Source organism: Propithecus coquereli, unplaced genomic scaffold (genome assembly GCF_000956105.1).
Source record: "Propithecus coquereli isolate 6110/MARCELLA unplaced genomic scaffold, Pcoq_1.0 Scaffold41, whole genome shotgun sequence".
In the NCBI taxonomy this organism is placed as follows: domain Eukaryota; kingdom Metazoa; phylum Chordata; class Mammalia; order Primates; family Indriidae; genus Propithecus; species Propithecus coquereli.
The window spans coordinates 4,079,232-4,091,571 of NW_012149841.1; the positions used below are offsets into that span (position 1 = coordinate 4,079,232).

The 12,340-nt window shown below is 55.4% G+C and overlaps 1 protein-coding gene across 1 annotated transcript; it reads left to right on the plus strand.

Annotated features, from left to right (window-relative positions):
* Positions 1-4,074: 4,074 nt before the first annotated feature.
* Positions 4,075-11,333, plus strand: OSR1 (odd-skipped related transciption factor 1). The gene is made up of 3 exons (XM_012653082.1): positions 4,075-4,352; positions 8,930-9,626; positions 10,398-11,333. The coding sequence occupies exons 2-3, from the start codon at positions 8,962-8,964 to the stop codon at positions 10,531-10,533; spliced, it is 801 nt and encodes a 266-aa protein (XP_012508536.1). The 5' UTR covers positions 4,075-4,352; positions 8,930-8,961; the 3' UTR covers positions 10,534-11,333.
* The last annotated feature ends 1,007 nt before the right edge of the window (positions 11,334-12,340 follow it).

Consider the following 12,340-nt stretch of genomic DNA (forward strand, 5'->3'; position numbering starts at 1 on the left):
ACACATTTTACATTTGATCCTCGCCACATCAGGCATTATCATCCCATTTTTACCGATGCTCGTACTCTCGGCGTGCGTGCAACTCCGCGCGCATATTCGCGCTTCCCTTCGTAATAGTTTTCTTATAAACCAAGGGTAGATATATCAGTGTGTATTGTTAGATTTGTTAAGGTGACAAATAGTTACAAGATACTTACGTGTTCATAAGGAACTTAGGAACCGGGAACTGCTTGAAAAACAGTTCACTTTCCCTTTCAGTTTGTTCCCTACTGTAACTTGTCGGTCGCTGTCACAACAATAAGCACCGGCTCGTTCACCTGGTATCCATTCTCCTGAGACCCTTGGATTGCTTCTACGTTATCAGAGGTGTTATCTGAACAAATGTGTGTGGAGGTCCTGTTACCTGCCTCCCGTGCTTAAAAACTTTCCCCCAAGCTGGATTTTGACCTGATTGACCGTAATGGTTCCAGAGGAACTATTGAGCCATTACAATCCATCATCTAAATGAATACAGAGGGACACCTAAATCTCCTAGTTATTTGAAAGCTCTGTACATGCGTGGAAGGGGAGGGAGGTGTTCTAATAAGCAGACCCCCAATTGTCCGCAAAGTAGTTGCAGGAAGTAGTTGCGTTGAAGTAAAAACAAGTGTTAAGTAAATTCCATTTAAAAGAATGAGGTCATTTTTGTGTGCCGAGGGAGTGCAGAGAGGTGGGGTTCACTTTTTTAAAAAAATCCAAAACAACCCAAAGCAATACAGGCCACGTTCTAGTTAATTTTCTGGAAGCTGCTCAATTTTCACTCCGAAGAGAGACTGGGGCGCTTTCTTTCCCAGTGAGCAGGAATTCGCGGAGAGGCTGGGGTTGGGGCAGGGAGAAGAGGAGAGGCGGTCACCATCCCAGGCGTGTCCAGGAAAAGGCGGCAGGGAGGGCTCGCTGTGGAACCGGGTGCAATGCTGTCACTTGGCCGACCCTGGGATCGCTCCCCTATGAGACCCCACCCGGACTGGCTGGCGTAGGGCAGAGCGCAAGACCCGGACCTGGAGGCCTGGTCTCTTCTATCGGGACCCTTCCCCAAGGCTTCCAGGTCCCAGCCGAGTCTAGGACCCCCTTGGCTGCCTGAGGTTCCGCCGGGCAGACAGTTGGCCAGAGCCAGAAAGCCGCGGTGGAGTTCGCTCCGCTCTGGTCGCGGGCTGGAGCTCGCAGGCTCAAGGAGAGCAGAGGCTGCAGCCGCCAGTGGCAGAGTGCGCTGGACTCCCAGGAATGAGACGGGGCGTCCAGACAGGAGTTTTGTCACCTTCACTGGGCACCCAGGCGGGCAGGATGGTTGGGTCCTGGCCACCGAGGGCGTTTACCAAATTCCAAACAAGATATCCTCACGGGTCCTAAACAAATCTGACTTCGCTAAAAAGTGCCCTCGTTGCCCTTAGATGTCCTGGGTCCTGCCCTTCTCAATCCATCCAAGCCGTGGTCCTGGCACTGAGACCCCGGCCCTGCTTAGTCAGATCAATTTCTCTTAAAGAGGGAGGGGAGGAGATCCCCCTAGCACGGAGCTACAGAGGAGTCTTTAGCTTCCTGGGCTCTTCCTGCCCACCCCGCCCAGAGGAAAACCAGACTCTAGTTGGCCCCCAGTGGAGACTGTGGCCAAGGTTTGGAAGTCATCCCCTTGGGAGCTCAGAGTGGGATGGAGGACTTTTCAGCTCCTAGCAACTCTTGAATTTCGTTATTCTGGCTTGTGAAGGTTGTGCATCGTCGATGAACTAGGAAGGTGTCTTCCAAGTCAAGCATCTGAAACAGGCCAGCCCTTGCCAAGGGGGATCAGTGCCAGGGCCCAGGTATGTTCTTGCCTTGTCCTGTCCTGCCTTGCTGACCAGCTCCAGGCAGAGGTGGCCACACGCTCCTCTGGGAGGCAAAGCCCCAGGGGGCCCTGGGCCATGAGGGACCAGTGCCAAACTTGCTTCCCTACTGTGCCCCACATCCACTAAACTCTAGGGTTTGACCTAAGTCAGGATCAATTTTCAAGATAACCTGTCAAAAGGGGGATTAAACAACAGGTTGCATGTTCCTTTCTTTAAAATCATGAACCTTCTCTTGCCAAAAGCTCTTTAGGGAACCTACTACTTGGAGCTTTCTGGAAGTTCTGAGGCATGTTGGCCAAAGGCCCTGTTTCAGGAATGTAAAGGAAACACAGTTGAACTGTGAGGAGTTCAGAGCAGGAGAGGAGGTATATAAACTCCAGGAGGCTCACTACTAACTGAATGTACAACCACTGTTCCTAAGTACTCTGCACAGCCAGAGGCCCTATGGTGTGTGTCTTTTCTGGAAAATTTTCACTGCTGGTAATGGAGGTTTCCCAAGCTTTGCCTGCTTGAAGAGCCTGAGGCTGGTACACACACACTCCCTGTGCCCAAAGTGGAAGCCAGCAAAGTCCAGGAATGCCCTGTCTGGACTTTCCCTCTGGGCCTTCTTGAAACCTGTTGCCCTGAAATCTCTTGGAAGGGGGTGATCTCAGCTCCTTTCTGTTCCAAGGGACCTCAATCTGGCTAGGTTGTCACCTCATACCGGCAACTGCTAAGATTCTAGGTACACAGGCAAAGTTGTATCTCTTACTCCTGTACTAACCTGTGGCACTGGGTGAGTGCAGTCCCTTGGGGCAAAGATTGTACCCCATTTTCCTCCTCCCCACATAAGCCAAAATTCCCCAGGGACTGGAGGCCAGATTCTGTTCTAGAGGCCTGGGGATACAAGGATAGTCTCTTTCAACTATGCCTTGAGAGAAGGGTCTCCATGACTATCTCCCTAGGTCAGGGATCACAACCCTCCCCTCCTCAAAAAACTAAGTCAAAACTCCTCTAGAGAGCCCCAGGGTCAGTACATTAGAGACCCACAAAGGCCAGGGTCCAGTCTCAAAGGTGTGCAGGAGTCACTCATCAGAATCTCGGGGGCAAAGGCAGGGAATGCAGTCATGTGAATCTGGACCCATTCAAGCCCCCCAGGAAACCAGTGACTCCTCTTGTACCCAACTCAGGGACCAGAGCCCAGTGTTCCAGAGAGACAGCAGGGAGAGGTTGGGTTGGGGTCAGCTAGAGGTCAGCTCTGGGAGACGAGAAGTCAGAAGGGGACTGGAACCTTGAGTAAGGCCTAGGCAGTGAAGACAGAATTTTTCACGGCCAGAACCCTGGCTCCTTTTAGATTCCAAACTCCACCTGAAAACCAGCTCCTTGACTCAGAGACCCTGGAGCTGACAACTTTGCAGCTTGCCTGGCATTCCTGTGCCACTCTCTGAACTCTATTCCATCCTAAAACGAATATGTGACAACAGAGTGAGACTATGCATTGGGGCGAATCCCAGAGAGTTCTCGGTCCCAGGAAAATAACTGTCCTAACCTCCTTCCCTCACAATCTGATTTTTTTACTGAACTCCAGAACCCAGGATCTGGGGTCAGCCATAGGCACTTGTGTGGTATTTCATCGCTCGCTTGTATGGATGACCCTGGTCCCCCGCACCAGGAACTAGCCAGCACGCGGGTTGCCACCCTGGCCCTGAGCACGCTTGGATGTCCAGGGACTGCTCCACACTCGGGGTCCGCTGACTCTGTAAAGAGATTGTAGGAAGAGAGGCGACTTTGCCAGGTTCCGAAGTGCGCTGCAGCCCAATCTACGGGGACAGGATCCCAGTGCATAGAGCTCTTGCCCACCACCCCCGCCTCCTCGGAGCAGGCTGTGTCCTAGCGGCGCAAGAGTAAGACTTCGAAACGCGCGATTACAGCTCGCTCACATCTGCTAGAGGCTGTTTCCTCTAGCGCGCCAGGCGTGCCCTTGTGGGCCTAAAAACACAGAAAGGATCGCGCGGGACTGAAGAGGAGGGGACGCAGGTCGGGAGAGGCCGGGGCCAAGCGAGCGCAGCTGCCAAAGTCGGTTGCCCCGGTCAGCAAAACTTTGTGTCTCAGTGCGCAGGCGCAGGCAGGGTTGGGGGGGCAGAGGAGGGAGGGGAGGAATCCTGAGGCAAGGGGCGGGGGGGGGGTGGAGAGGGAGGGTGGTGGATTAAAATAAGTAGGCGGCTCGGTGCTAAGGGATGAGTGAGTCGGAGCTCGGCCTCTCCCCAGCACGTTCTCAGCAGCTCCAGGTTCAGACCCGGCGAGGGAGCCGCGAGCGAGGCTCACTGTCCCCGGCGGGCAGGACTCCGGGGCTGCTGAGCGCTCCCGCGTGTCGGGCGCCCGGAGTCCCCGCGGCCGGAGGGAGTCAGGACTCCAGAGCTCCAGGGGAGCCGGTGGGCTTCAGCGCCTCTGGCTTCCCGCGTCCCCTCAGCGAAAGCCCCAGTGACGTGCTCAGCCCCGGGACCGCCGCCGAACCAGGTAACTGCAGCCCCGGGCGCCCGAGCTCAGTAAGGGGAAGGCGGGCAGGACTCCCTGGTTCCTTGTCACTGAGCGGCGGGTGCCTTCTCTCTCTCAATGTCTCGGAAGGAAGCTCTTGCCAAACGAATGCTGCAGAATCTTTGTGAAAGTGAGAGCAGGATGGTTGGGGGTGCTGCTGGCTCAGAGACTTCCCGCGCGGGGTCCTCGGCCTCTGACCTCGGGGGAGCGAGGGGGCGGGCCGCCTCCCCTCCTGCCGCCAGCGCGTGGCGCTCCGCGGAACGTGGGGCGAGGTGTCCGCGGACTTCGGAAGTCAGTCTGTGGGCCCCCTTTAAGAAACTGGAGCAACTTTGGCGGGCACAAACTTTCCCGAGATGCGCTCCTAGCTCAGGCTGACTTCCCTTACTGAGCTGACGAAAAAGGAGGGGAGAGTGAGTGGATGGCCACAGCCACCGCCGACCGCGCTGGGGACAGGTGCATGCCCCAGCCCGGTAGCGCTTTAGTGCGAGTTTGTCTTTTGAGAAGTTGCGCTCTGGTACGAGGCCGAGGAGACTTAGGCGCTCAGGACTGCGTGTCCGACCTCCACCTCGCACTTGCTCTCTGATTTAGGAATATTCTCTATAGGATGATTGCTCTGTGTCCTCAAGGCCCAGTGTGTAACCCTCCAATGCCCTGGTGCGGGGAGGCAATGCAGAGCACTGCTTCCAAGTTCGAGACCCCAGCGCCGAAGTAGTGGAAACACTATGGAGCCTCAGTGACTCGGGCTGGGGATTGGAAGGGAAGAATTCTTTTACTGCCCGGACTGCCTCCTAACCCAGACTTCAGGAAGGAAGGTAGAAGCCTGCGGAAAGAGGGAAAGAGGTGAGGGGCTTCCTGCTGAACTAATTTCTCTCCCAAAATGTCTCTGATAAGAAGAATGAAAACCACCGTCCAGTCTTTTTTCATCAGCAGCTCAGGCGGTAGCGCGGTAGGCTCTCAGAGCGTAAAGTAGCTGCGAGGGGTTCTTTGTTGCCATAATTTGCTAAATTTCACCCAGGCTAAGAGCTGAGCCTTGGCTCTTGGGAACGGAAACCGCGTGCAAGGCTAGTCTCCCGTGTTCACAGCCTCTTAAGGAAGAGAAGGGCTGGAGGGAACGCGCAGCGACCCGTAGGTAGACGTTCTAACCCAGGCTTCTGTAAGTAATTGCAGTTTCATTAAAATTGGGGAGAAGATCGCAGAGGACCCAGAGGGCATTTAAGTGCAGAGGGATGGCCGCCTCGCCCGTGGGTTTCTTAGATCTCGTTAGTTGGGAAAATGCTACACAAGTATTCGGTGCTGGTCAGTCCTCCCGACGGGGGTCCGGACGCCTGTCACCACTCGTGTTGGGGATTCGATGTCAAGGATGATTTTCTTGGGTTACTGCTGGGCTCCTCCAGGCGCACGCTCGTGGAGTTCGCTCCGTCCTCATTAATGCAAGCAGTTAACTTGCTCACGCTCAATTAGCCCCGAATAAACCACTTTAATAGACTTTGCACACTTCATTAATGCCCAGCATAAGGCTGGCGGCAGACCCGGGTTTGGCGCTCCCTCGCGCGAGTCCGGGACGCCAGAGCCTGTGCGGCGGCGCAGGGACCTGGAATCCAGAGCGCGAATTGTCTTTCCTGTGCGTACTTGGGACCCTTACTCGCACCTTTTAGGTCCAGAAGCCTGAGCTCCTTGCGGAGTGGATGCCTGGCCCGGGGAAACCTTTTCTTTCTTGAGTTTAAAGATCGAAAGCGTTTGCACTGGGGATCGGGGGTCAGGGAAACAGGAGCCGGAGAGGCCAGCGTTCGCTCATCTTCCCAGGCAGAAGCCAGCGTGAGGCTCTGTTTTTCTCTTAGCTGACCGCCTGAAACCAGATCGTGCTTTCGGCCCATTTTGAGACTAGTGTAAAGAGCCACGTTTCGAACGAATTTCGTCCCCAGCAAAATCGTTGGCGGGAGCCTGGGGAGCCCTGGCCTCGGAATGCGGCAGAAAATAAGAAACTGGCTGGGCCTCTGAGGAAAATAAATGTAGTGTTGGGAGAAACAAGATCGGGCAGATAGCCGGGAGAGGTTCGCTCCCAAGAGCCCTGGGAGCTGCAAACTCCCCTGGCCCCCTACGGAGCCCAAGGCAGCTCGGGCCTTCTCCGCTTCTAGGCGGAAGGCGAAAAAAGGCCTGGCGAGTTGGTTGGATTCTCGCACCCGGGCACCGAGCGGGTTCCGTCGGTGTGCAGCCCAGAGGGCCGCCGCCACTGGCCTTCCATAGGGCAAGCAGCGCGAGGAGCAAGCGGAGGCCTCCGCGTCGCCAGGCGGGCTCCGGAGACCAAGAGATAAGGATCTGATTTCCAGCGCCTGGAGGGAAGAAGAGGTGACAGCGAATCAAAGAGCGCTCAACTCACCTAAATCCGGGCCGACCTTTGAAGTTTGCGAGTCTTCTCCTCCTCCCCCTTCCCCAACCCAAACGGGTCCCCGCTCCCTCTCTGGCCCAATTCGTATTTTGCTTTGCTTTGTCTCAGAGCTTCGGGATGGTCTTGGTTTGTCCCTGGCACGACATGTGTTGGAACACTAAAGATTAGTGCTGAGGCCATGGCTCTGCGGGCACCGCCAGCGCTCTAGCTCCAGGGTCCGGGTCACCGCAGATATGTACCTCTCCTAGCCCTGAGGCTGAATTAATTGCAGCAGTCTGAATTGGTTTTCACCTGCTTGCTAATTTAACCTGGTCCGGCAAATCTCACCCCATCCATGGTGTTTGTATCTGACACCCCCAGCGAGGCCTTTTTCCTTAGGGTGCACCACATAGCCAGAGACCCTCCTGCCAGCTTCCAAGGAAAAAGGTTTTCTAGGTCAAGATTGTCCTCACGCCTCCTGGGAATAGGCACTACACATCCCTGGATAGGGCTGGGCGCTTAGAGCCTCCCGTGCAGTGAAAGGCAGAGGAGTGTATGCTGGGCCTTGCCCTGGACCAAGGGTCTGCTAGACCTGGGGAGGGGGCGCTCTGAACTAGCAAGCCAAGCAGGGACCTGCACATCCCAGTGCAGAAGAATTATTCCAGGTTAGAGGAGAGGACTGAGGAAGAGAAGGAGAGGAATTAGCAGTAAAGGAAGAAGTCAGCAGCAGGGGATTGAGACTGGGAAAGGAGAAGGGAGTCCCAAGGACCCTGCACTGAGAATGACTTCTTGAGTAGCCCTAGCTCAGAGCCAGAAGTTCAGCCTTTGAGCCTCCAGAGGCTCCCTGCTACTTTAGACTTTCCTTTTCTCTGCCCTTTCCTCCACTGGACAGACTTGAGTTGTGTCTGGAGAAGGTAGAGGTTAAAGGCCTTTTTGCAGAGCCCAGATCTTTTCATGGAGTCTGGAGACCATGGCCAAGGATGCCAAGAGATGCCAGTCCTGGTTACTTCAGTGTGGCTTCCCTCTGACTTCGCTCAAGCTCCCTGACCTTGTAGTTGGAGGGTGCACAGACCAGGGCAACAGAGGCCTGACCTCGGTGCTCTTGCCAGTAGTCATATCCACCTGCCCAGGGCTCACCAACATTCTGACAGCTCAAAGACCCTGCTCTCCTTTCCTGTGGGGGAGCGTGGGTGCTGAGGCCCTCTTGTATGTGAGTGCGGATGTTTGACTGAGTGAGTACATGATCATGGGTGTCAGCACTCTCCTTGAAACAAAAGCAATTCCCAAAGACTATGGTAGGGAGTGAGTCTACAAGCAACTGCAGAGAGGGCAGTGCCAACAGAGTTCGCTAATAGTAAGGCAGGAAAGCAAATATGAGGTCAAAGTTGAGAGTTTTGAGAAAGATGACACGGCTTCTTTGGCTTCTGGAAGCCAAACTGAAGGTCAGCCAGAAGATCTTAACATGCAGGAGCCAGGAGGATTGCGAATTGTGTGCGTGTGTGTGTGTGTGTGTGTGTGTGTGTGTGTGTGTGTTGTCCATGAAGCTCTTCATGGGTGCAATGTGATCCCATGTGTGTGTGTGTGTGTGTGTGTGTGTGTGTGTGTGTGATGGTCTCTGAATTTTGTAGCCAGTGTTCTGCCATAAAACACTGGTTGTCATAGTTTATCTTGGCCCTTGGCTGTCAAGTCTACTTCAGAATGTGTGAATCTGTGTTTATCTGTCAGTGTGCATTTCTGTGTTTGTTTATCTGCACATGAACGTGTGTGTTCCCCAACTCCTGTTATCTTTTCAGGGAAGTAATTCAGTGTTGACCCAGGCTTGCCTGGCTGTCAGTTTCTACATGCCAGTTTCCCTGTGCTTGTCCCTTTGTCTGTGTTCTGTATACAGTGGGCACTTATTTTAAGTTGGTTGCTTTGCATAGAATTTAGTTTCCTACTGGTTTCTTCATAAAGCTGTGTGTCTCTGTCCTCAAAGAGGGCGCTCAGCCTTGGAAGGGTTTTGAAAAGAGGGCTCCCAGGCATCTTATGTTCCCATCTTCCTTGTGAGGGCAGTGGGTTCCCTGGGTGGGGTCTTAGACTCTGCAGCTCCTGCCCTGGGAGGAGGAGAGGGTGTGGCTGAGTTTGAATTCAGGAGGAAGGTGACCTACCCTGAACTTCTCTTTTCCTCTTCTCCTCCCTCTTCCTTTCTTTGCAGATCCAAACTGAGAACCTGCTGCAGCTACCACAATGGGCAGCAAAACCTTGCCAGCGCCAGTGCCCATCCACCCATCCCTGCAGCTCACCAACTATTCCTTCCTTCAGGCTGTGAACGGCCTGCCCACAGTGCCCTCGGACCACCTGCCCAACCTGTATGGCTTCAGTGCGTTGCATGCTGTGCACCTGCACCAGTGGACGCTGGGCTACCCGGCCATGCACTTGCCGCGCTCCTCTTTCTCCAAAGTGCCGGGTGCCGTGTCCAGCCTGGTGGACGCGCGCTTCCAGCTGCCGGCCTTTCCCTGGTTCCCTCACGTCATCCATCCCAAGCCAGAGATCACCGCTGGAGGCAGCGGTCCCGCGCTTAAGACCAAACCGCGCTTTGATTTCGCCAATCTGGCCTTGGCTGCCACGCAAGAAGATCCGTCCAAACTTGGCCGCGGGGAGGGCCCCTGTTCCCCCACGGGTGGGCTGGGCGCCCTCCTGGATGTGACCAAGCTGTCCCCAGAAAAGAAGCCCACGAGGGGACGTCTGCCTTCCAAGACCAAGAAGGAGTTCGTCTGCAAGTTCTGTGGCCGCCACTTCACCAAGTCCTACAACTTACTGATCCATGAGCGGACGCACACTGACGAGCGGCCCTACACCTGTGACATCTGCCACAAAGCCTTCCGGAGGCAAGACCACCTACGGGACCACAGGTGCGGCACTGTGGGTGGCCCAGGCGAAAGCTCACTGACTGCTTCTGGCCTCGCTTTCCTCCTCCCTAACGAGATTCATGAGACCCCCTACTGGCTTCAAGTCTCCGAGCTTCTGGGAATTCCCTAAAATCAGAAGGAAACCACAGGGGGCTCAGGGATAGGTTTGGGAGCACGAACAGAGAAAATGTTGGGATGAATAGGACCTAAATCTAAGTCAGGTGTCCTTGAGCTCCAAGCAAGCGCAGGACCTCCTCAGCCCCCTTCCTACATCCTCAGGGCTGTCCAAGAGAAGTTTCTGAGATGAAGGAAAACGTGACACGTGACTTGTGAAAATTAAGTACTTGAAATGTGCAACTACTGCGCCTAAGAAATTGGAGTCGTAGTTTTATTTAATTTTAAGTAATTTTAATAATCACATATGCTAATGGCCACCCTCTGGACAGCACAGCTCTAGCAAATTGTCCCACCCCAGCTCCCTTGACTCACCTTCAGGGTTGACCAGGCTGAGAAGGAGGCTGAGCTTGCCCCTCCTCCTCAGGAGGGCAGGTGGTCTGTTTGGCTGGACCTGTTTACCCACTGGACTTGCCCAAGAGTCTCCTTCACTTCCCCACTCCAGTCACAAATCAGCATTTTGCCCCATCCACACTTGGTACCCCACACTCCCCTTTTCCTGTGAGGGAAAGCTCCTCAGAGGAGTGGGAGGGGATCTTGGGCAATCCTTCATAACACTGAATCATTTTGCAAGGATTAACTCTCTGTTTCTGCCCTCAGATATATTCACTCCAAAGAGAAGCCTTTCAAGTGTCAAGAGTGCGGGAAAGGATTCTGCCAGTCCAGGACTCTGGCTGTCCACAAGACGCTACACACACAGGTGAAGGAGCTCAAAACCTCCAAGATTAAATGCTAGAGTCTCTGGGTCACCAGGACCCTGGGCCTGAAGGCGGGCCAGAAGGACCTCCTCCAAAGGGATGGAAGCCTGAAGGCGACTCTGGCGGACAGCAGGAGAGGCGCTCGGGGACCTTCCCCTACCCCAACATTGTCCCCTGGGTCCCTGGCGCACGCGGCACTCCGCAACCCAGCCTGGGGCCGTGACCCCGACCGCCCGAGCGGCTCCCCCAGGACGCGGCTAAACTCTTGGCCAAAAGGCGGTACTCACGTGGCACAGGGGAAACTGCATTAAAAAAAGAAAGAAAGCTCCGCGGAGCCGCAGAGGCGCCTCTCCCAGAAGTATTACTTTTTCTATGGTTATTTTGTATGTTTTCTTTATTATTTTTTCCTTTGACCATATAAGCTTGTAACTCTGACTGCGGAAAGAGAGGGGAGAGGAAAAGAAGTTCTGCTCCCTGGCAGCTTCCAACCCTTCCTCCCGTCCTCCCCGCCCCGGGAGCCTGCAAAAGTGTAATCCTTGTATCTGCTTCAGCCGCCCGGCCCCGGGACATCGGACCGGGAGCGTCCTCTCCCAGCTCGCGTCGCGCAGCGGCCATGGGCTCCCGGACTCGGACGGCAGGGCAGGGACCTCGGCCTTGGGGACAGAAGGGGGCCCTGTTCTCGGCTCCCCTGCTCCGCAGCCGCGACCCCGCGAGGGAGCCACCGGCCAGGAGCCGGGCGTTGTATTGCGATTGGCACTTTATGCTGACCATCGGTAACGGACATTTGTCACTGGAGATTTCTTTTTTAACTATTAAATAAACGGTTATTTTACAGGCATTGCAGGATGGGTAATTCCCCCCGCCCCCCAATGCTGGAAGCCGGGCTGCTGCTTTCTTTGAGAGGAGAAGATTTCTCTGCTATACTCCAGCCTGTCCCATTCCCCCCATCCCGTATTAGGAGGACGGGCTGGGATGGATGGAGAAACCTCCTCTCTCCCAGTGTCGTCTGCCTCTGCCCCACCACGTATTTCTTTTCTTGCTTCTCCGCCTCAATGTTAGAGTCTCAGTCTCCCCACTCCTCACCTCCAAAGGGCTTTGAGTGTATAAAGAAGCTGAGCCTGAGGCCAGCACACTGGCCGCGAGAAATGCCAGCATCTCCGAGTGCCATGGTCGCTTAGGGTCCGCTAAGGGAATACAATATCACCCCTGACCCCCCACCCCCCACTGGCCTCTGCTTGGGGCGGAAAGAACTTGTCCTCACGGAGCCTCAGAACAGCACTGTCCCCCCCAACCCCGTTCTCCCGGTCCCAACACCCGGTTGCAAATACACAATCACCGCTGCCTCCCCAAAGCCTCTCTCTCCCTCCCTTAAGATCCCCTAGACATAGTTCTCTGGTTGGGGTTTGTCCCGGGTCTGGATCAGGGCTTCACAACGACGAAGATTCCCTACAGTTTTAAAGCCTCGTCGGGAATGGCGGGGGCGGGCGCCCTGGGAGGCCGAGGACGCTTCGGAAGAGAAATCTGAGTCCACCCTCCACAAATAGAACCTTCCCCGGGGCGTCTAGTTTTCCCACAATTAGAGGCCCGGCAGCCGGGGCTCTCCTGCTTGGGGCGGGGCGCGGCTCCCCCAGCTCCAGCGCCCTGACGGCGGGAACGCGCAGGCGGTGGCGCCCGTGGCCTTTCCCAAGCCCAGCGCGGCGGGCGTAGCGGCCGCAGAAGGGACTGGGCCGAGCCTCCCTGCAGCGGGGACCCAACATCCCGGCCTCGCGCACGGCCCTGCGGGCTGAGAAAGCCGGCTGGGGCTGCAGGAGTTAAAACGCTCTCGCCTTTCACTGCCCTGCGGGT

Bases quoted from the DNA above. Each gene is read 5' to 3' on its own strand.
- OSR1 (XM_012653082.1), top strand. From the start codon at position 8,962: ATGGGCAGCAAAACCTTGCCAGCGCCAGTGCCCATCCACCCATCCCTG. The intron at 9,627-10,397 runs GTGCGGCACTGT...TTCTGCCCTCAG, and splicing joins GACCACCTACGGGACCACAG to ATATATTCACTCCAAAGAGA.